Here is a 24,455-nt window from a genome sequence, read left to right on the forward strand (position 1 = left end):
TCTTTGTATTTTTTTTTAGGTGTACACTACCCCCCCACTTTTGCTTGCATTTACCTGCAACAGGAAGCTGCAGCTACAGACTCTTTCTAACAGAGGTTAGGAAGGTTCATTTATGCAGACCTGTCTTAGAGGTGGTGTCAAGCAAGATGCCACGTTGGACAATGGCTCTGGGAGAGAATTAAAATCCCCCTGAGCCAGCATTACAAATATCTTTGTGCTGAGTCCAACACACTTTCCACTTCCACCATGTGTTATATGTTCCTCCAATTTCAGCTGGGAGAGCAGGTGCTGATTTTTAATGCCTATTTTGTTTTAAGCCCCCTTTCATCAGATTAAGGACCCTGCTATTTTATTTCATTTTATTTTTTTATGCTCAGTAATTTAGTCACACGCAAACTTAAAACCAGAAGCTGCAACATGCTGTTAGGAGCACAGTCACCCACTGCTAACTCAGTTACTGAGGGCGATGGGGCTTGAGGCTCTTTTCCATCCCCCTGGAGATGTCTGCTCTCAGCCTAGGGGAAGAGCTGGGGAAGCAAATGAAAACCCACATGGAGAACAGTGCTTGAGGCAATCACCTTCCCATGGTGATGCTGGCAGCACCATCCCTTCAAACAAGCTGCTGCAGGGTGGCTGTGATCCCTTTCCAGCCCTTCTCTCTCCCCAGACTGTCGGGTGCAGGGAGCCTGAGGAGCCCCAGTGCTGGGGATACAGGCTGGGAGCTCTGCTCTGCTCCCCAGGTCCTGACTGCCTCAGCTGTCACCTCCAGAGCACTTTATGGGCCACGGTCCTTCTGCTGGTGAAGATTCTGAAAGAAAATAAAACCCCTCTCCCAGCACCAACCCTCTGGCCAGCTGCTGCTGCCTCCTCCATGCCGCCCAAGCCCATCAATGAACCATTAGCCTCCCGGTCAACAGCAGTGGCTACGACACACAAACACTCAACTACCTTTTTTCATCCAAAATCAATGTTGTATTTATCTTCATTGATCTACAAGGAAACTGAATGTTTAAAATTACAGGGGGTGCAGGGGGGAGGACGGGGAGGGGGGGGAAAACAAGAGTTACAGAGCCAAGAAAATAGTAGCGGATGGCTGAATTAACTAGAGAGAAAAAGCCCAGGATATATAAAACATGGACACTGAAAAATAAAATAAGGGAGGGGGGATGGTACAGCAAGTAAAACATGGCAAAATTTACATATGGATGAAAAGTAAAATTGGAAATAAAAAATAAATCATGCCAAAAAGCAGTTCAAGGCAGAACCACACTGAAACAAACATTTGCTTATGGTCTTCATGTACTATAGATAATATATCAGAATTTCTTTTTTTTTTTTTTTTTTTAATCAACCATTAGACTTTTTTTTTGCACTCCTAAAATTCTACTTTGTCTTGTATACAGATTCCAATAAGAACACTGCACAATTAGCACAAGGGGTCCACGGAAAATTGTCCTTGCTTGCCAGCGATCCTGCCCACAACACAAAAAAAGAGAAAAAAAAAAGGAAAAAAAAATAAGGAAAGGGTCTGCCGCGTGGTACTGTGCCAGTTCCATCTGCTTTTGCCAGCTTGAAAAGTAGGAAACCAAAATTCCCTTCCAGGAGCGTGTGTCTCTCTTTCCTTGACAAACTGTCCCTTGTGTTTGTACAAAAAAACTCAGTCTCTATTTTTTTTTTTTTTGTTAAACACAAGCATCCTTCTTCCCGTTCACATGCCATTTCCATTCTGTCTCCGTAGTTGCGAGTTGGTTGTTTTTGGGTTGTGTTTTTTTTTTTTTTAAACCTTCCTCCCCCCAACATCCACTAAGACCTGCCTCCAAGTTCTTGCATAGTTGAAGTATATATGCCGTACTTAGCTTTCTGAGTGTGAATTTCTGACTGTGACAAGAGTATGAGTTGTAACCATGTTAACAAATAACCAGAGTGGTTCTAGAAACCATTTTTATAAAGTCTACCTATGTTAAGAATTTAATATTGGTGTACATTTATATTAACAGAATATTTACAGTTTGTTTTCTTTGTGTTTTTTTTTTTTTTTGTTTAAAACAAGAAGTCAAAAAAAATTCCTCTTAAATTTCTGCATAATATAATAAGGCAAAAAACAAACAGTTTTGTACATTATTATTATTAATATTTTAATATATATCTGTAACTTCGGTTCCAAAGTACCAAGGTAAGTGATCAGTTGGCCTCAGATGGGAACCTCACAGTGGACTGTAAAACTACAGTATTTCCATAAATAATACTTTTAAGAAACCCTGGGTATTTTTTTCTTAAGGATCTGAGGCCTTTAAAATGCAAATTTAACTAAAAATGAAAGCAAAATTTCTTCTTTTTTAAGTGAATAAAGAGCACAAAATTAAAAAAAATACAAATTCATTAAAAATGTTTCTCACATTTGGGAAAAAATGTACAAACTTGATATTTTTAACTCACTTTTTTTTTTTTCTTTTTTTTTTTTTTTTTAGCACAGAAACAAAAAACAAAACCAAAAATCAATACCTATATATTAAATTCCCATTCTCAGCAACCTTCTTGTTGGAAAGTCTGCATCCCCGACCCCGTTATTTATGGAAATGTGCTTAACTTCTACAAATTTTACATTTAAAAAAAAAAAAAAAAAAAAAGTTTACAGCAGTGCATTTTGTAAAAGGTTTGTTTTTTGTTTTTGTTGTTGTTGTTTGTTTTTCCTGTTTGCTTTTTTTTTGTTGTTGTTGCTGTTGTTTGTTTTGTTTGTTTGTTTGTTTTTATATACAGGTTGAGTTTAAAATTCAATCTTGGGGACTATCGTGCCTCTACTTCTTTGGGGTTTCTAGAGGGGGAATAGTCCCTGGACTCTGAGTTTGTGAGTGGAGTAGTCCTGCGTGGGGAGGCAGGTCTGGTGCTGCTCGCTGGTACAAGAGGTGGCGGGGCGCTCAGCGCTGCGGTCGGCGGGTTCCTGTTTAGAATCCCGTTGTGCATGGCAGTGGATGGACTCAGTCTGGGGTAATGCATCCCGCTCAAATGAGGCATGAAGGATGGCACGTGTGCCAGGTGGCTTTCGATGGGGGACGAGTGCAAGTGGTGCATTCTGGCACGCTCAAGTTCTTCCCGTAAGTGCAAGCGCTCTCTTTCCTCCACTTGCCGCAACCGCTCCTGCTCTCGGCGGGCTTCAAGAAGGTTTTCGTGGTTATAGTCGTGTGGCTCCCTGTCTCTGTATGAACGCTCGTGGTCGTAAAATCCAGAGGTGGTTGGGAACCTATGGATAGGATCTGTCCGGAGCTGGAAGTCCATTCGACGGTGCAGGTCTAAGCTCCGGTAGGCATCTCGCAACGGGTCCCTCATCGGATCCCAAGAAAATCCAGGGTGTGGCAGCCTCTCTCTTCCTGACAAAGGATTCATGCCTATGAGCGGGGTCATCATTCTGCTGCGGTCGAGAACATTCATGTTGTTCATCTGGTGCACGCTGCCCATGGAAATGGGCATAGAGGCAGCCATTGAGTGAGGCAATGATAATCCATGCAAAGTAGGTGGTGGGGGGTGCTCCACCGATCTCGAGTGCTGCGAAGGCTCAGAGCCCACCACCAGCACATCACTGTCTTCCTTCCTCTCTTCTTTGACTTTGATGTCATTCTTAATCTTCTGGAGGTCGCTGGGAAGCTCTGTCTTTCTCTCCATGTCCTTGCTCATTAGATTGGTGAGCTTCAGGCTCTCGCTTAGTGCAGGTTTGCTGTATGGGGATACAGACTGGATTACTGGCTTTGTGTTGTCCTCAGAGGGTCTCTTATCATGGCTTGGAGTTTCCTTCACTGGGGAACGGCTCTCTTTAATCTTGTGTTCTGCTATGGGAGGCTCTCTCAGCCGGTCAGGGTGCTCTCGGTCAGGTTCTTTGGATCTTTCCCTTTCCCCAAGGCTAACCTGCCTGATGGGATCACTGGAGGTTTGGCTGTTGCTGCGGATGAGATTGCTTATCTGATGTGTCACTGGAGCTGATGCCGGTGAGGATCTGTTTGAATGTCTGTTTTTATCCATGAGGTCTCTGTAAAAAGAGAGAACAGGCACCCTTGGCTTGTGTGAACAAACACAGAGGTGATGCTGGACATGCACGGTGTTATGTCTGGTTATGTGATTGGAGATTGCTCAGAAAAGGATTTGAGAAGCTCTGCTAGCATCAGCCACAGCTGGGATGCTATGTTGAGAGACACACACTGCCTGCCTTTACATACTGTACAGAAAAAAATGCTGGGTGTCCACACGTTTGGGGACTAAATTTGGGATGCATTTGAAAGAACAGTATATTCACCTCAAGAAAATGGCCACTTCACTTAGAAATGTAGGAAAATTAAATTCTAGAAAGCATTTTTTTAAGAAAAAAAAAAGCTTATTGTGTGTTTGGATGCACATCCTGCTGCCAGACAATGATTTTTTTGGCCGTAACAGCCTTAACTCAGGTTCCTTTCCTCAGATATGGACCCAGACATACAAAACCTACAGAAACGAGCCCAAGTCCTTCACAAGACAGCCTTGTTGACTGGAAGCATAAGTGATGCCATAAAATGATGCTTATTTTCCTATGAAGCTGGAGGAGAGCTTTTGTTGTTGGCAGCTCTGGCAGGTAAGCTAGGTGCTTAAGGAAAAAAAAATCCCTCAACACGCCACAAAACTGAGTGATCAACCTCTGCTTCAAGAGGACCTGCTATGAGGAACAAGGGGCTTGATGACAATGTCCATGGTTTTGAAAGAGCAGCAGGAGAATGGGGTTTCAATCCTCTATCTCTAAGCAAGCCAATTAGTCACAGTTACTCCCACCTCTTTAAGAGGGGAATAAATAATGTTCACCTTTTAAAAGCACTTTGCTCTGAATGAGAGACACTCTAAATGCAAAGTATGATGGTGTGATTGAGAGAGCTGCATTATGCAGCTGAGAGGCTCAACGATGCCTAAGTTTTATGCTGGGTTTGCTTTCAAGAGCCTTAAGACCTGAGTGCTGAAAGCTGGAGGTGTTCTGGTGAGTTCTGTGATTATTTATCCCTTATGATTACATTTGCTAACCCAGATTTTTGCCTCTGTGGTAGTCCTGATTGCTGGTCAAGGATGTGGTTTATGAGAATCATGTCCAAACAGGGGTGCTGGGGACAGCTTAAGCTGAATTAATAGAAATGTAATAGAGATGTTAACCCCTGTGTGAACACTCATGAGAGCAAAGTAACCCTGGTTTGCAAATGAATTACACTAAAGCCAAGAAAGGAGCTTCCACCTGAACGACTGTGCAAGGGTGACAGACAATTCAACATTTAAAGCAAGATGATTTTCAGCCCATTTCTTCCATATAGTCTTGTTCAGGCACTGCCTGAAGAGCTCATTAAAAGCACTCCAGGAAAAGTATGAACCCCCTATCACTAGTCAAATTCACACAGCTAAGGCTTGCAGGCTGCTACTGCCTACAAAGAAGCAGGCTGTTGGAGACAGCTGGGCTTTGAAATATGAAGGGCTTTACAGCTTCAAAATCATATAACTGAAAACTAATGAAGTAAGTATAGCCCAGGTGATACAAGCCCTGTCATTGTTAATAAGGAATTGTCTACAATGCAATTTTTTAAAATCAGTTTTGCTAATGGATTCATACATACTGCTCCAGATACAGGCATTTGCATTTTTATCTCATTAATGTCCAGCTAACATTTGAATTCATCAGCATATCTGTACATTAATGAGAACTATGACTGTCTCCAAAGGACCCATCACAATGTACTTTCCTGATTTCAGAATATACAGCAATCCCTAAAGCAGATGCATTGAAAACAGCCACGTGTACCCTGAAAACAGTGGCGTGCTCATTTCCTCAGCTTGGTGCTTTTTATTAACCTACTAGTGGGGACTGGCTTAACATATTACCATAAAGGACAAATCCTAAAAGGCAAAGAGAATTTTTTGCATTTCTAGTACTCGTGCTGATCTGAAGGAGAGACCTATCAGCTCCTGCAAGGACAAGCAATGGTTTGCTCTAAAGATGGTTTTAATATCAGACAAGATTAAAAAATACAGAGGAAAAAGACGCCCAGAGGAAAGTGCTCAGAAGCACAGGCTGCTCACCTCTCTTTGTCTCTGTCATCTTTGCTCAGAGAAAGATCCCTCTTCTCAGGCTCTCTCTCCCTCTCTCTGTCTCTGTCATGGTTTGTCACCGAGGAGCTCCGCTCGGAATCCGTGGGCTTGGGCCACTGTGGAGGGGTTGGGAAGGACGGTGGGGTCCGATGGAGTCTATTCCATGGTTCGTGGGGATTATTAAAATTCTGCAGGTTTGGGCCATCTTTGTGAGTAAAAATGTTGTTGTGGGCTAGAATAACAGCAGGGAGAATAAGGGTTAAAAATAGTTCAAACCAAATAATCACATATGCTTTTTTGCACAGTGCTAATCACAACCAGAACTGTCCTTTCAAGACTTTTTAATGTGGAGCATTCCGGTGAGGGGGAGCTACTGGCAGGTGGACACAGATGCCTTCAACACTGAGTGCAAGATCCACCAGCTCTTTTAAGGCTGTTGGCAGAGGAAGTCTTAACTATACATCTGAGTAACTCAGAGATGACTGAAAATGCCCAGCTCCTCTTCTCCCCCCACCCCAGCAAAAGGGTTCCAGCACAAAAGCAATACTCTTCCTCAGCTCCCCTCACTGGCAGAAACTTTTAATGTGTGGGTAGTTAAAACAATCAGCTGTCTGCTGCTGATGATTCAGGGACTTTTTTGTTAAAGAAACCAGACTGTTTGGTGGTATGTACATGTGTGTGTGTAAAAACAGAGCTTGGCCGTAGGCTTTTAACTTGATTTTCCTCCATCAGTCTTCAACTGATTCCTGTTGCACCATGAGATGCCAAAGCATGCTCTTGTGTGGCTCTCAAGCATGTCTTGCCTACAGGTAACATGTTTTTGAGGTAAAAGATTTTTATACAGGTAATTTAAACTTCAGACAACGGTTACAGAGGGAGGCTACACGCTGAATTAGGAGAATTATCAATAGCTGTTCCACTGCACATCTTCACTGTTGAAGGGTGTTACTTTAGATGCCCATAGGGACCCAGAGCAGCTCCAGCACCTCTAAGAGCACACAAGGTACCAGCCCTTCAGCAGTGAGGAGACACAGAGCCCAGCTACTGATGCCTGTGACATGCAGAAAAGCTCCCACCGCAGAGACCTGGAAATCTTAGGTGCAGTGTTTTCAGATAGGAGAATGGAGGTTAGGAATTAAACTTCTTTAAAAACTACCACCAGCTGCTGTAAATATTAGCATGTGGCTTTTCTGGAAGGGATGTTTGTCTGCAGTAACCCAGCCAGTACTTACTCAGAGCATGACTGCCTAATCCTCCAAAGGCATTGCTGCCTAAGTTCCCAAGGCCGCTGAAGGTGCTTGACCTGCTAAATGGATCTGGAAAGGCAAACAGGGATTTAGCAGGCATTTAGCCAAGAATGTTGGAGAATGAAACGCACCCCTCCCCTTCTTAACGGTCTGAATCCAAGTAGGATTAGGCCAGACTTTAAGCTGATCCTTCTCATTGCAAGGTTCTTTGCACAAAAAATTCCCATCGTGTTAAAATGGAGAAGGGATTCAGTGCTCAGTCTGCAAACAGGTGCTGCAAATAAACTTTGCATGCCAGTCAGAGGGGAGCTAGAAATTAAGGTCTAATAGCTGAAATTAGGGTGGCTGCTGCTGAGCTGTAACTCTCCTCCCTTATCAGTACCAATAGCAGAAGAATTGCATTTGCCTTGAAGGAAGAGCCACCTTGGTCAGCATATTGAGGGGATGCACCATTTCACTCTTGTTTCTGTCTACAACTTTCTGCTCTCTTTGTAATAGTGCAGAGACAATCCTAAGCTAAGTGCTATGAACATCCACCCTTACACCAACTAACTTTGGCCCATTTGTGCCAAAATCCTCTCCCATAACAGCTTCCTTGATCCCAGTGGTGGTGGGAGTGACAGTGTAGTATTAGGAGCTGTTATGACAAAGGGATGGAGGTTTCTATACTTTGAGACAAAAGATGAGTTGTGCCCTTCCCAGTAAAGTACCTATTTTGCTACTGGCACTTGTCTTTATAAAAAGTTCTGCCTTTTTTTTTTTCATTAAAGGCACCCACCATCATCAGATGTTCCTCTCTGATTGGAAAGCTTGACTCAGGTTTCTGCATTTCAGAGCTGGCTATGGGTTAAGTTGTACTTGTATACTTGTTTTCTTTCCTACTGGTTATATCTAAACAACTCCTCCTTCTGCCCACTGGCTTTTTGACTGTCTCTTTAAAGCCTTTAACTTGCTGTGTGACAGGAGGTGTGTTGCTCTCCACTTTCTCATGGCTATCCTGATATTTAAAATGTCAAGACAAATGGCACAAATAGCTTGGATCTTTAAGCAAATAGCTATTTACTTATTGACTTATTTTTAAATAGCTATTCTTGCCCTTCCCCTTTGATATTAAGTAGTTGAATGACTGTAGAAATACAGTTAATTTTGACAGAATGTTCAGGATTTGATGTAAATCTGGGTATTTGCAATAGGAAAAAAGTCTACTAGGTCATGTGGCATGCCACATTTGCTGACTGGATGAGTGTTACTAAAACATTAATCAACAGAGCTTGAACTTTAATTGGCAATGAGCTGCTTGTGAGCTTCTAAAATGAGGAAATTTGAGAAAATCAGGCTCTACTTACTGCCAATTAGGAAACTGAAAGGCTGGCAAAATGTGCAGAACAGCTATTTGCCAGGAATGGTTCACTGAACTTTACTCAAGAACCTAGCCAAGAACTTTCATAGGTGGGAAACAGAACACAAGGAGCCCATTTTAAATCGTGGCTTGCTTGAGGTCCGTTTGCATAATTTCCCCATTTCCTTGGGCCCATTCAGCAGCACAGAAAGGCTCTACAGGTCACGTTTCAGTTCCTGCAGTGTCCCAGTGGTGACAGATTTGCCTGATCTCTGATGCCCTCTTCTCTGGCAGGTGAGGGATTGCTAATCCTGCCCCTCTTCTCTGGAGGACAGCAGAGGCCAGTGTGGGTGGGGGGGGGACTTCCTAGCTTCTGGTTCCCGAGACAGTTTCAGCCTCTCCCTCCCCTGGTGCTACCGTGCCTCAGGGCAGGACCACACAGAAGAGGCAGGAATGGGTCCTAAGTGTGAATGAAGGTGAAGGCAGGGTTTACTTACACTTACCTGCCAAGTGGTTAGTAGGCAGGAAACTGCTGTGATGAGGTGAAGGACCAAAAGGGGTGGTGGCTGGATGAGTCGCACCTGTGAGAACAAGGTCCCTTTTTAGTTGAGTTGCATGCATGAGGTCCTGACCATCACGTTCAAGAACCAGGTGCAAAGGTACAGGCCAGATTTCTGGGTGCCCTTTAAAGGAGTCAGTGGGCACCAGGAGACCTTGCTCACCTGTGGTAATGAGGAAGTCACTCTCTTTGTCTGGCATTTCAGCCATTACTCTGTGTTTACATTAAATAGGATCAGCCCAGGTTATGGGCCCAGACAGAAGGTGCTCAGAAGTGACTGATTAGAGTCTATATGAAACACCAGTTAATGACAGACACGCAGAGAACATCAATCATGCCTCTCCCATGAGAGCTCCATCTACACTCTCACATCTGTCTCTGCATCCACAGGCTCCCCCTGTGGTATTTTTTCCCTTTCCTAGACACTGCTCATCGCCTCGGTGCCATGCTGCCTGGTGGGAAACAAACACCACTGCTGAGCACACTGGATTACTGGCTGAGGCACAGAGCAAGAACAGGCTGAAACAAGCTGGTGTGCCCTGTATTTCAAGGTGAACCAGGTTCATGCAGAAAATTCTGCTCTCATTTCAGAGCATGAAATGAGACTCATTTCCTTGGCAGACAGGTGCATGTGGACCTGAACGGGCTTGCAATTGCAGTGTGAAAAGCACTGGTGTTACCTGCCACTGGGATACATGGTTTTCAAAGGCAGATTAACTCCCATGTATCCTGCAAATGACAGTATCTTTGGGCAATCTCATGGGCCTGGCTTTCTCCCCCTAAGATGAATACAGACAATTTTCAGGATGCACTTGAAGTCAATTTTTGAATATTTATGTTTCAGATGTGTGCGACAAAATATTGCTGTGGCTCCAATATTACACTGACAGGACCAGCCCTCTCCAGCTGTTCAGACCATGAATGTTCATCTGCTGCCACCTCCCTAACAAAGCTGCCACTACTGCAGACAAAGCAGAACTGGTAACTATCATGACATTCAGATGCTCCCTGGATGCAAAAACAACTTTTGTCTCCCTTGCAGAATGCAAGACCTGCCATACCTGTGCTTTAACTGTCTCATTTTGTCAGAACCTAGTAATTCCACACAATGACAGAAGCAGCACTCTCCTGAGGATGTGTTAAGTCATGCACAAAATAGACCAACACCTAAATAAAGCTTTTCAGTGCTCTTGCCTTGCATATTTTCTTGGTAAAAAGTTAACTTCCCTTAATACTGGGAACAGTAACAGGCTGACTTTAGCAAACACCACCATCCATACTAGGCATGAACATGGGCTCCTCACTAACAGTACACTTACCCAGTCACTGCTTTCTCAAGTGATAACTTTCTGTTACAGAAAGGAAGATCCTTCTCCTCCACCTGGCACTCCAGCCCTCCTGGCACCTTCACCACCATGACTTCTGCCTCATCTGTGGCCCACATAAATGATTCCCACCAGTGACAGACCTGCTTTGGTAAGTTCCTGCCCCTCATCCTCAAGGCAGATCAGATGCACATTTCCACCATGTACCATCAGTGCTGATAACACTATGGATGGTCACAGCAAAAGTGGGGGTGAACAGAGGGAAGAAATCAGCACACACAGCAGAAACTGCAACCCAAACAAAGCCTGAACAGTGTTTTATGGAGGTGCTGGTCAGTCCATGATCTGGTATTCTTTGGTGAGAGACCCCCAGCAGGAGACAGTCACTGGAAAACACACTCATATCCAGAACATGAGCAGAGTATAAAACCGAAGAGGGAGACAGTGCCACATGGCCCTCACCAGCTTGGGCACCACAAACCTAAGCAGCCAGAAAATGAGTTGAGGAAACTTAAGAGAGACCACAGCAATGAGACCTGGAGTTATCTATAAACATTCTGACTGCTCCAATGCTTCAAGATAGATGGAGACTGTCATCTTTCTAATCCTTTAAGATTTCAGAAGGTGTATAATGGATGGGAAATTTCTTCAAAGGAGACGGCTTACAAACCCAACTACATGGGCTGATAATAAAAAATCCTCTGGAGAAAGCCAGGAGCAGTATTGCAGGCTGTCAGGTAGTTATTAAATATAGTGTCTGCCAGGCAGCTGAACATCCCTCCTGAAGACAGGTGGCCCTAAGATAACTTATGTCTCCTGCAGTAACCAGGCAATGCAGCAGAACCAATGATTCACATCAACTGCACGCTTGTTCGATAAGGTGAAAAGAATGGCTCGGATATTGCAGAGTAAAAGATTTATTCATCTATATATTACTGCTGCAATGTTTGTTCACTTTGATAGCACTCTTTACCTAGATTTACTGTGTGATGGCTTCTGTGATTAATATACTCATGGACAAGTTGCTGTAAGGTTGTTTATCTCGAGTGAAAGTTTGCTATTAATTTGCCTTCTTTAATGTATCTATTCCATACTATTTCCCCTCTTGCTTTTTATGAGCAGAGAGCCAAGGCTGAGTTCAAGATTCAAACACTAAAGATTGAAACACTTGAATCTTTAAGAGAAAAAGCTAAAACCACAACTGGACTCTGCTTTTCTGCCTGTTAGGGTAAACTCTGCCTGACACAGCCTTCAGTAGTAAAACCATAACTGAAACAAGATTTTTGTAATGATGACACAGGACAGACTGAAAACATTGGTAAAGAAACAGCTGCCATAGGAAAACAGTCAGAGGTTTGTAAATCAGCTGTGCCTACACATCCAAGCAGAAGCAATAAATATTTTGGCCCTGTATTACCAAAGTACCTTTACACAATAGCACCCTACAATGGACAGCTACTGTCAGCACTGATTGTACATGGTGGAAATGTGTTTGATGGTTATGGATTCCCAGCCACAGATAAGGGCAGAAAGACTGAACCACTGGTGAAGCTCCTCAAGGCTACTGAACACCTGCATTTAGAACTCTGTTCTCATGGAGGTTTCTGCTTGCTTCTCATCTGTTGCTTTTCTGTAATGTTTGGGACAAAATTCGTAGTGTTTCTAACTTAATTAATTTCAAGAGAGTTGAACCAAGGGTGAATATGACCACGTCTGTACTCAGTTAGAACAAAAGCACAATATTGCATTATAAAACTGGAGTACAGCTAGGAAAAAAATTACATAGTTGCCAATTAATTACATACAGAAGGCAGACTTTGGCATCTAAAACATAGGAAGTCTAGGGGGAAAGTGAAGCTCTGGGAAGAGAACAAAACCAACATTTCATAGATGGAAATCAACAAGCACAGTACCAGTGACCTCCAAAACCAGAATGTCAGTTGCAATCTACTGTGGTTGGAGCCATCAGAACAGGGCAGTGCTTACTGCATTTTGGTAACTGCATGAATTGTAACTAATTCTCCAACAGACTGGAAAGCAATTGATCAGTGTAGATTGTAATTATTATTTTTTTTTAATTTAGTATTTCATGTTGAACCTTAGAGGTTGCTGGACTTCATAATACATAGGAAAATTTTATATTTAAAAACCACACACTTCATAAATACAACTTCTGTGATATTTTCAGTACAGTTAGTGAAGTCTTCCTTCTACAAAAACACCTCGTTTTCAGAAAACAAATAGAAACTTGGTGAGTGAAGGAGCTGAAAAGAACATGGCAAATATAAAAGCAAGAAAGAGACTGGGGCCACTTCCAATCCAGTACGCATTGGAAACATTTTCAAGTGTTTTGTCAAGATCAGTTTAAAAACTCACTCTATAGCCTATTAATCAGGCACATAAGAACCAGCTGCACAGACATGAATGTTAAAGCCAACTGCTGCAGCTCAGTGATGTACAGAGGATCCTGCACCAAAGGCAGCAGCAGAGCCCAGCCCAGCAGCTCAGAGAGCCCTGGTCATCTCAGTACCCTGGGCCACCAAACCCCTAAGAACCATCTTGCCTACTTCAATTTTTGAGGCATACACAGCAGTAGAGACACACATTACATGTGCTGAATGTCTGGGGTATTTTGCAACAAATCACCATCTTCCCTTACCTGTGGTGGAGAACAGAGGCCTGGCAAGATCCTGTGGATAATGGAAGCCTGGAAACACTCCAGGGGCAGGAGGTCTGCTGAACAGGTCAAGTTTCCCACCTATGTCTAGCTTGTGGGGATCCAGCTGCATTTGCTGTCAAATGATATAAAAACAATCTCATTATACACTTCCTTTTTTTATGGGAGAAAAAGAGAGGGAGGGAGTTCATGCCCATTCCTGCTCAAGCCCCGCCAGGGAGAGTTAGCGAGAGCGACAGCAGCAGCTCTGGTCACGTACTGCAGTCATGCTCTGACAGCATCTGTAAGGCCATTTTGCTCCACAGCCCCTCAGCTGCCTGCCTCATCCACATGGATAAGGTCTGGAGCAGGCTCTCAGCCCCTCAGCACACACAGTGGAGCATGCAACATGATACACTGCACCCCAGGAGCACTCAGTGCTCTCAGCCTGACAAAAAATACTCCGCAGGCGGAAAGCTGCCGACAGAAGCCTTGAGAGCTGAGTGACAGACTTGTCTGTTTTGCTTCTCCGGTCTGGAAAGAGAGACCACGTCCTTCCTGCAGCTAGTACAGCTCAGTATGCAGACAAGGGGTGAAGGATAAAGAAAACCACGAGGCCATTTTAAAGAAAACTGAAGCGCCTCCAGAGGCCACTTTTATCCTTCCCCTATAGAACCGTGCATGGTTTGAACTGCATACAAGCCAAGAGCTTAAAGACTGTATATTTGTTTATAAAAAAACTTAATGAACTTACACCACTTGTAGAGGCATTAATTCCAGTGCACCTATTTAAGCACTGAATAGCCTTCATTAATGAGACAAAAATCTGGGGGAGTAGCTATGAAAAAATAAAAGGCTACAAAATTCCCATTATCAGCTATTTTGCCTTCCAGAGGGAGCTTTGAGCCTGTAACAGCACTCCAGTGTACCCACACCTTGTTACCTCTTGAGTTTTAAGACCCTTCCCTCTGCCCATCATCACTGCAATGCAGAAAAGCAAACAATCTCTAACACACTAACTACCAATCCACTTGCCTGCCCTCTGTTCTGTAGTGTGTAGTGTGTTATTTATCAGAAATTTCACTATGGATGGGATAACACTCCATATTCACAGGAAGTACCAGTACAGAAGGGAAATGACATTACGTATGTATGCTTTGTAAAAAAGGTGGATAACGGGCAAAATTACTCTTCTACTCTTTCTGGTTGTGCCCTTAGTATTTCCTCATTTTGCTACCCTTCAACTCAATTCCTTTGCCCTCAAATAAACTTGCGGTTGCTACAATAAATGTTAAGAGACTCAAAGTGTTAGTTAATCAATACAGGCAAGTTTGAGAATCACCAACTGTAACTGCTTCCTGCTCATTTCTCATGAAAATATAATCTATAAGCCAAAAGACTTGGCTTTGTCCCAGAAACTGTCTGAATTACCTTTATCTTTTGCTGGTGATGGTAGATCTGCCAGGCAATCTGTACATGAACCGCACACCACTTCCCCGGTTTCTGCAATGCAAAGCACAAGAATGTAGATTAATTTATACGTTGGCAATCTACATCAGATAGAAAGTTTCATTTCCCTTACTGTCAAACAGGCAGCTAAGCAATGAGAAAGGCTGATTACTGAAACAGCACAATAGGTGATCAGCATTTTTTTCTGTACTGCAGCAGATGATGTTTAAATTAAGAAGGAACAAAAGATAGAATGTGGGATGTGGGACAGCTTCCTCATCTCACACAGCCCTGAGATCCTTGCCTTGTTATTTCCTACTCAAACTCCTCCCTTCAAAAACTGAAATAAATGGCAGCAAAGAACAGTACGCCATGCTTAAGAGAAAGCAACTAATAGTTAACAGCTCTGTTTCTGAGAAGAGCCCTGTTCATTCATCCCTGCTGCACTGCAGGTTAAGTCATGCGTACTTATTATGGGTACTTGGAGTTGGAGAGGCAAAGGGTTCAGACAATCACCAGGGATGAGCAGTGCCACAGCTGAACAAGTTACTGGTTTTCAGCTGAGCTGTGGTACTCACTGTAGGGTGTTTTTGTGGAACATCAGAAGCACAAATAAAATACACTGAACCTAAGCCACCACAAATCAGATCATTGGTGAATGTCTGCCCATGCTCACTCATTCATTTCTGTGACCATTATTTCATACTGTGAACTATTAATGCACAAAAATGGATGCAAAAAGGTTGGGATTCAACCTAAATATTATTAACCAGAAGCAGCCAAGAGCTAACTGTGACATTTTACTTTAAATAAAGGATGAGAGTGAAATTTTCTAAAGGGCATGTTAAATTTCAAAAAATGCACAATACTTGTGTATGTGTATTTATGTGTGTGTATATATATATATATATATATATAGGTATATAAAATCCCCCACAAACCTTACTTACTCTTACTGGAGGCCTGTAAGGGTCTGACACCTATGGAAAAGCAGAAATAAAACAATCAGTCTTTTTAAACCTAACCAATATACTGAAAGGTGGGGAACTTCCTTCCTCTGAACAAGTAAAAGCATTTAGAAAGCACTATTCCAGAGAAGTCCCCTGTGACATGGGAAACCTAGAAGGCTTAAAGGAGGCTTAAAACTTCTCTTTCATTCCTTGCACCAAACTCAGCAGAATTTTATGATAAACAAAGCAGTTCCATGCCAGCAACTGAACAGTTCAGTGCTTTTCTGAACATTTTAATTGTTCTGAAATGGAGTGCATAAAACTGTTCTCCAAGCAATGCTTAGGGGAAAGGCTCTGAAGGGGTTTCCTGCCCCGTTTCCCCCTAACTTTGTTTAAAGAAATCAAAACATCCCATTGTATTCACGACTGGAGGAGGCTACTGTTGTCTCACCAGAAGAGGAAACTTTGGTCCTGACTGCATGTTCAGGGTCTAAGAGGCCAATTTGCTCACCAGATGATCTTTTAAATTTTTAAAATTTTTTTTTAATGAGCAATCACTGTGTTTACTGTAAATCCAGATAAGCTGAAAGGAAGGGTATATATTGTTGCCTACCCCTGGAGTCTTCTGCAGCAGCGTATGGTGGACTGTGCCTGGTCTACCTGCTACATCAATAGGGTTTGAAGTCTGCAAGACAAGAATAGAGCATGAATAATACTGTATCATACCAGTGGTACATTTAACATCTCTATCTGATGTTAACAGAATTAATTAGTCCATGTTTGTACTGTGCTTTGAACACACATATTGCTACATTAGTGCTAAATGTTATCTCTTACTGACAGCCAACAGCATTTAACCACCGTGTCATCTATTATTCTTTAGCAGCAGCAACAGTATTACAGCAGCACCTCTAAGCCCCATTGAAATCACAACCCCATTGTGCTATGCAGTAGGCAAGTGGATGGAAGAGGCAGTCCCTGCCCCCAGGCTTATTCTTTAGACAAAACAGGCAGACAGTAGGAGGGAGAATGAGAGAGGTGGACTGACTTCCTTTATGTTTCAGGCAGCAGCCAGTATTGCAGTCAGGAAAAGAAGGACTTAAGCATCAGAGTCCCATATTCCACCTACTGGACCATGGCCCCCTCCAACTGGGGCTAGATAACACAATGGTTTAAATGGCAACAGCCCATTTATTTGCTTTGACAAAGCAAAATGAGAAACCTTAGAAGGTGCTTGTGGGTCTTTTATAGCTTTGCATTGTTTATCCCATCATTTTCCAGCAAGAATTAAACACCTCATTGAATGGATCTCTGTTCTTCCTCCTCCTCCAGATCCCACCTGTTGCCCTGTCCTAGATGATCCCCAAGAACTCGTTCATCTTCTCACTTTGGCATTCATCCATCTCCAATTCCCAGAGCATCTGCACCTGGTGCCTCCACGCAGCTGAGAGCAGAGGGGTTAAACCTCATTCCCCAAGAGATTATTTCACTCACATTTTATGTCAAATTACACCAGATTTCAAACAGCCAAACTGGATGAGGAATGAGTAAAATCATGGGTGTGGAAGGAAAAATAGATTTTAATTTGTCTAAGGCTACATAACTCCTTAAAGAGAATTATCATGTGTGTCTCTGCAGGTAAGTCACCAAACTCCCCAGGCAGATCTGTGCTCCCAGGGCCTGTCTGACAGCTGAGGTTTATATAAGGTGGCAAATAAGTTACAGCTATCATACAGGGAAGAGCTTTAAGATCACAACTTGTTAATAGCATGGTGTCATCCTGTTCCTTTATTCCCTGGAGACAGATGTGAATGCTTCCTCCAGCAAAGTAAATGGAATACTTCTGACCTTTTCAAGTTCATAGCTTGTGAGAAATGGCCTTTGGGAAACTCACTGAGAAGTTTACCATCAGCCTGGATTTATGTGCAGTGGATTTACACACACAGCTGTAGGCAACTGACACGGGAAGGGAAAAACAAAACCAAGACCTCTGCTTTGGAAAGCAAGAAGTGCAGGACTCAGCTTGCCAAAACCAAATCATCAGGTCTGTAGTGATTATGAAGGCTTAAGTCAAACAGCTTGGGAGGGAGAGAGCATGGAAAAATGATGTGGTAATGATGGCGAGAGTGGCTCTGCCCAGCAGCTCAGCTGTCTCCTGGAAAATAATGTGCCAAAGCAGCAGACTCATTTTTCAACCTAACCCTCTTTTTTTTTCTTTTTTTTCTAATGTTAGATTGCATCTAAATACAGCACTCTCCAGATATCAGGTGATGTTAGTGATTAACCAAGGCACCAGAGTGTGACTGTGTGATGCTTAGACTCAAGCTAGCAAATGTTCTATGAATCTATCATTAAAACAAATTAACAGCAAGTCATAATACAGTATTAAGAACTGTTTGGAAGTGTAAAAGGTGCTCATATTTTCTTTCTTGCTTTGTAACTGCTTCCCTTTGCTCTAATGGTATTTTACAGGGAGATGGTATCTATAAAGCTCTGTAAAGAAGGTGGAAACCACAGAGCACACTATCAGTTGTTCAGAGACTTCTCATTAACAGTGGCCTTATGGCAAAACTGCACCTTACCTTCAGATTAGCAAAATTTTGCCAATTCTACCTTATTTGTGCAGCTCCTTTTCTTGGAAAGCTAAGCTCACACCCTGATAACTTGGGGTCTCTAGGGACAAACTCCACCAAGGTTCTGTCCCTCTTGCTCCCTCTACTTAGATGCAACTACTCCTCTTCTACCCATGTAGCTACTATGTACAGAACTCCAGTTGAAAAAAACCATGTTAGATACTTTGCTATTTGTAATGGATCCAGAAAATAAAATAATGTAAGGGATTCGATGGGCACTGAGGAAACCCCAGCTTCCATTAAAAAAATAAATTCAGTGGAAAGGCTGTAAAAGGCCTTATTTGCAGCAGTTGCTAATTATTGACTTCCACTGATGTCAGGGGGGCTGCTGAGGGAAGCACACCCGACAGCCCTGCTTGGTATGGTTATGGGAATGACCTTCCAAATGCAAACAAACTGGTTTGGCTACAGTGCTGGTAAGGTTTCTAACCCAATAGCAGAGCTCTGTGGAAATGCAGTTGAAGATAAGAAATCACTAAAATCTAAGTAAAGATGCTAAACATGACATCTTACAAATGGAGTAAATGCTCCATTTTCAAATGAATGCTAGATAGACATAATGCATATTTCTTGTTTGGAGAGATTTAACAATTTCTGTACATTTAGAAATAGTTAATAAAAAGAACACATCTGGGAAAAAAAAAACCAAAACAACCAAAAACAAAGCAGTGCACACCACAGAATTCATCAAAAATGTTGGTTATCATGGCAACATTTCCAAATGCCAATCAGTGCTGGCTGTAATGATACGTTGCAGTTGCAGTGCACCTTTCAAACAAGCTATCTCCAAGAAGCTTGCAGGCATTAATCAACCCTTATAAAACCCACTGCAAGTTAACTGTACAGATGAGGAAGCTGAGGAACAGAAGATTTAAGCGACTTGCCCAAGGTCAGACAGTGTTGGAGCTGGGAATAAAAAATTCAGCTCTTTCAAATTGCTCTACCCATATATAGCAGTCTCTCCCTATTGTTCCCACACTTGTACAATCAATTTTTCTTTTTTTTTTTTTTCTTGGAATAAACACGGCTTATCTTTTGCAATCTGAGACTGTTAAATTTATAAAATGATTTGGGACTCATTGGTCTGTTATTAGCTGTAAATATTCCAATCAAATAATGCATTTGACTCTATGCTTCTCCTCCAGTTTCAGTTGACCTCCCAAGTGAACCATTATATCCTTTTCCAAGGAACAATCTGTAGTGCCAAAAGAAAATTTCTGCAGAAGTGTTGGCTGCTTTGTGCAGAGGATGCTCACAAATGTGTGGGGTGATCGCTTCCAACCCCATGCTGCACTTCTGCTTGTTAAATCATGTGCTACAAAATCACCAGAGACACGACTCTGAATACATTTTCTCTCCCAGCAAAAGAACAAAGCCTTCAGAAGAAGAAGTTTGTACCTTCGGTTGAAATGCTCCCTGAAGTGACCCAAAGGGACCTGAATGTGGAAGCATGGGTGGCATTCCAGGCATTGCTGGAGGATAGGTTGGAAAGAACTACAAAAGAAAAAGAGATGCTTATGTCACAGGACAACTTGAACAATAATGGAGGTAGGTGCCAAGCCTGGCACAGACAAAAATAGTACTGTGTTTGAATGAGTGCCACAGTGAAAATACACACTAAATTTGCTTTCAAAAAATTTAAGAGCAAAGCCAAAACTTGGAAAATGCGCTCGTCTGATCAATTTTCTAAATAGTGCTGAAGAACTGTGCCTTTAAAATTTGTGAAACTACTGCAGGAAGCACAGAGAATTCACCATTTTTAGAGGAACTGGAGTAATTTGGGGTTTACGTTCACTTTTGGTTAACTTTGCATTTTTCTGCAGTAGCAAACAAATCGATCCTGTTTTGAAATGTGACCTGCTTTGATTTTCAAAGCAAAAAAGAACCACAAGATGCTACTTGGCACACGAACCACAGGCAACATGCACATCACCTTGTAGTTGTGTGGGCTGGGTTAAGCTTTGCTTAGGCCTCTCCTGAGCACATATGGCAGTTTTACAAGTCCCAAAAGATGTAGGTTTCGTGCTTTGGAGCAGTGGGGAGCACCAGGAAGAAACCACCAGTCTGACTTACTCCTGTGACCTGAGCAAAATCTTGTGAAAGAGCCATGCACTCCGGGCTGCTGCACTGTGAGAAGCACCAGCTGCAAAGATACTGCAATGACCACTGATTTAGCAATTTCTGCGCATTCCCTGCCATCCCAGGCACAGCAATATAGAGCCACAGCAGCAAAAATGCAGCAGACAAAGGAGTTTGGTTTTTTTTTAAAAAAAAACAAAAAAAAGCCCAAAGAAAATCTTGTACCTCAAAAAATAAACCAAAAAACCCAAAACAACTCAAGATGGAAAGAAAGCTGTAGGAATGAATGAATCAAAACACCACCAATCAATTGAAAACAAGCAGAAGTGCAAGCAGAACCATTAAAAAAAAACACCACCTAGGAAGGTAAGCACTCACGTTGGAATGTCGAAAGTAAGGGTTGTCTAATTTGGGAGCGTACTTGTCAAACTGGAAAGAAAAGAGAAAAAAAAGAAAGGAAGCAGGTGAGTTTGGTTCCAGCAATAGCAGACACATCAGGATTTCAACACAGACAAATAATCATGGCCCATTTGAACAGCATTTAACAGAGCAGAACTGACTGGTTATTCCATACGCGCTCACCAGGAGCTGACTGGTCTCCCCAAGCTAACAGAGACGGAAAGGTGGGAGCCCCTGGGTTGTGCTGGGTGCTGTGGAGTCTCCCTGCAGCACCCGGTTTGCAGGCACTGTGTGAGGAGCTTCCTTCCCTGTGAGGAGGGCAGCCCTGAAAGCTGCAGCACGGCACTGGCTGTGGGAACATCAGCTCCAGGTCTGGGATCTGCTCCTGGAGCACTCAGCTGCATCACAGACTATAAGGTAGGGAACATTTTCCATCAGAGCCCAACATCTACTGTGGGGCGAGCAGTACTAATTCCCTGCTTTCTGGGTTCCTGTAAGTGCCAAAAATTGTTTGGAAAAGGGCTCAATTGCTTTAGATGCACAAGTCTCTCTGTATTCCACCTTCCCTGCAAAAGAGAGTGTGCCCTGGAGAAAAGCTGATTGTTAACCTCTTCTGTTCCAGCATGGGGTTTTAACACCTCCACGCATGCAGTCTGTGCCCCATATTTATTTTTATGACCATTTGTCCTGTACCACCTTGGAAGCAAAACCAAAGCATACATACATTGCCTTTTTGAACAGTATGTACATTCTGCTGGGGAGGGGGGAGTGGGGAAGAAGGCAGGGAAAGGAGCTGTAGGACCCCAGGAAAAGCTGCTTATTTGGCAAGTCAGCTGCTGTTTCACACTCCTCCGTGCAGGAGAGTAGATTTGTAATTTCATTAATTACAGTTATTACTGGAGCCATGTCCCCTCCAGTGTAAATACCATAAATTACCAAACACATGCAGCTGTAAATTTCAACACTCTTCTCTTGTGTTGGGATTAGCAGACCTGATCTAGTGGAATATAAGAAGATGTGAGTGAAATATAACAAAAGAGCCTTGCAAGCTGTTTTTGCTATGAAGGCTGACATCAACAGGCAGGGGTGGGAGGGAGCAGTTCTCAGGATCAGATATCAGCGTTCTTAAATAACTGGAGGTTTCTGAGAAAAGTTTCAAGATTGTTTTACACAGACCAAGGAAAGTGGGAAAGGTGTTTACACACGAGTACATTGAGCAAACACCTGGGGCTGGATTTTGGGTGGATGATATCACTTTTAATTGTCATGCTGCTAAGCAGATTACAACCCAAGAATGTCATGGGGCAGTAAGCAGTGGGAAAGGAAAGCAAGAAACATTTTGCTCCCTGAATTCTTGGTACTTCTTCCCAAATGCTGCTTTTGCTGTTACTCCTGGCTTTTATTCCCCTTAGCAGAAGAGGGCTGTTTCTGCATTTTGGACACAGTATGAAACTGAGGGGGGGGGGGGGAAAGCTCAATCTTTCTCTTTCAATCTCACAAAATAATTACCAGAAATGGGGAGAGAGTGTGTTTTAAAGTACTGACAAAACCCATTTGTGGCAGCTCTCTACCAATTTTGTAACAGCTGCAGCAAAGTCCCTTTGTGTTACAAGCAAATTCAATGGCAAAATGTTAACACTTATTACACAGCCAGGAGGATCTCTCCCCCAAGAAGAACCAGCTACACACAAATTAGTGCTTGTCAATGTAATCAAATAATAAGTGTCAAAATCAATACCGATTAGGGAATTAGGAGGAAGAGGGACAAAACTTGTATCAGATGAGATGCTGCACTATGGTGAGAGCTCTGGGTAGGTATTTAAGGATGGTCTGCCCTGCCAGGCACAGCTGTGGGGACACCTGGTACTGGAGACCACCACTCCTGTGGTGTTCTTCTTGGTGTGTTTTCATGTGTCATGGCACCTGGCTTTGGGGAAGTGGGAACAGCAACAGTGGGACAAACAAAAAGGGAAACTAAAGGGATTCTGGACTTGTCTTACAGGTGCCGTATCTGCTCCCGGGTAGCAGTGTGGGGCACCTGGAAGCTCAGTGTGGAGGCTCTGGATGGAAAGGGGATCCCTGTGGGAGTGCTGGGCCTGTTTTTCCAGGCTTCCAAGTCAGAAGGGCAGGGACAGGACGCCTGGCTGAAATGAAGAGGACTGGGTTTTGTTTGACAAGAGCGGGTTAGGCTTTTTGACCAGAGATGCTCTACTTATCCTCACATTTTGGGCTGGGGTACGCACCATGGGAGGTGCAGAGGGCGGCATGAGCGGCGTCTGGGGCAAGCTGGATGGAAAAGGAGTGAATGTGTGCTGGTGGGTGTGTTGGTGCTGATGCGTGTGTTGGTGCTGGTGAAACTCCGCTCTCAGCAGCGGCACCGGGCCAAGTGAGGCAGCGGCCCGGTCCGAACTCTGAACCAAAAACCGGTTGTTCAGCTCTTGCCTGAGCAGTTCGTGATCTAGAGGAGAGAGAGAGAGAAAAAAAAAAGACACAGAGGCCCGTGGGCCTGTGAGTACCACAAAGACGGAGGAGAAAGAGTCAATATTCACCTGGCATTCCCTGTTTCTGCAGGTCATGCTGTGGTGGTTTTCTACGTGAGGACTCATTGGTGGAGGTAAGAGAGATGCCTGTGACAAAGTACCAATCAGAATCCCCGAATGAGGCTGGCAATACATGATTGGTTGGTTGAATGATATCAACAGGCTGGTATCTAAAGGCAAGAGAGAACACCATGAGTCATCACAGCAGAAAACATCATGGGGGGTCAGCAAGCATCCACCCCGGCCCCCCCAACCCCGCTACCCCCACGCGGCTCCCACCGCTCCTCCTCCTCCCGGCGCCTGACGGCCGCGGCACCAAGGTTGGATCTGGGAATGGACCTGGTCTCACAGCATGGTGGCCGGACCTTCCCGCACCAGCAAGATGCTGAGGAGCACCCTTGAGGACAGTGATTTGCTTTAAAATGAGTAGTACTGACCTGGTTCCTTTGGAGGTTTGGAATTCAGAAGCGTAAATGCACACTGCAAATGGATGGTGGGCCTAGCACTTAAATTACACTCTAACACATTTGTACTTAAGAGGTAAAATCTTGACATGGTCTACAATGCAATGAGATAACAATGGATTTGGGTGGAAACTCCCTGCTTGGACAGATCCCTGTGTCATCCTCCATCACAGCCCCAAGATATGCACACAGTGACCAGAAGCATCCGATCTACAAATTGAGGCCTTCTTTGTAAATGATTTTTTTTTTAGATGTTAAATACTAAGAAGTCCTTTGCTCAGATTCCGACAGGATATAATTGCTTTGGGTTTTGTCCTTTCCTCCAGGTTTTCTCCTATTAGAAAATATGGAGGAGGAATCACTGGGAAGAGGAGAAACTCTGAACTGGGGCTCAATATCTCAAGAAAGTTGCAATGACAGCAGAAAACAAAATGTTCCACCATATGACATGTGGACTCTTGGTAGCTTCTTCTGGAAGAACCAAATTGCACTGAATTTCAGTGTGGTTTAGGCCAGTGGAAGATACCATTGGAAGTCCTTCAGACATAATGTGACTGAGAACAGCAACAACAAATGTCCAGTTCCCCATAAATGTCTGATGGTATCAATTCAGTCTATCTGTGACTTTTCCTAAGAGCTTCAAACAGGAGTCAGCACTCAATGTGTTATTTGTTTTGTGAGCTTAGAGCAACCTGTGCCATCATCTGTGGATGACCTATACCCATTCCTGACTC

At 43.3% G+C, this 24,455-nt stretch overlaps 1 protein-coding gene across 25 annotated transcripts in view; it reads right to left on the reverse strand.

Annotated features, from left to right (window-relative positions):
• Window positions 1-1,760: 1,760 nt before the first annotated feature.
• Window positions 1,761-24,455, reverse strand: part of FBRSL1 (fibrosin like 1) — a 513,458-nt gene continuing 490,763 nt past the window's right edge. For 9 of the 25 annotated variants that reach the window (XM_071763661.1, XM_071763655.1, XM_071763656.1 and 6 more), the window contains 11 exons: window positions 22,940-23,175; window positions 20,697-20,747; window positions 19,638-19,733; window positions 16,220-16,291; window positions 15,598-15,636; window positions 14,639-14,710; window positions 13,211-13,343; window positions 9,171-9,248; window positions 7,314-7,397; window positions 6,073-6,313; window positions 1,761-4,018 (listed from right to left, as the gene is read on the reverse strand). In XM_071763661.1, coding sequence (XP_071619762.1) covers window positions 2,785-4,018; window positions 6,073-6,313; window positions 7,314-7,397; window positions 9,171-9,248; window positions 13,211-13,343; window positions 14,639-14,710; window positions 15,598-15,636; window positions 16,220-16,291; window positions 19,638-19,733; window positions 20,697-20,747; window positions 22,940-23,175 — 2,336 coding nt within the window. In that variant the 3' untranslated portion in view covers window positions 1,761-2,784. Of the gene's footprint in view, window positions 4,019-6,072; window positions 6,314-7,313; window positions 7,398-9,170; window positions 9,249-13,210; window positions 13,344-14,638; window positions 14,711-15,597; window positions 15,637-16,219; window positions 16,292-19,637; window positions 19,734-20,696; window positions 20,748-22,939; window positions 23,428-24,455 lie in introns of all 25 variants that reach the window. The other 16 variants (XM_071763653.1, XM_071763641.1, XM_071763657.1 and 13 more) reach the window with 14 other exon arrangements.

This window comes from Heliangelus exortis, chromosome 19 (genome assembly GCF_036169615.1).
Source record: "Heliangelus exortis chromosome 19, bHelExo1.hap1, whole genome shotgun sequence".
Taxonomy (NCBI): domain Eukaryota; kingdom Metazoa; phylum Chordata; class Aves; order Apodiformes; family Trochilidae; genus Heliangelus; species Heliangelus exortis.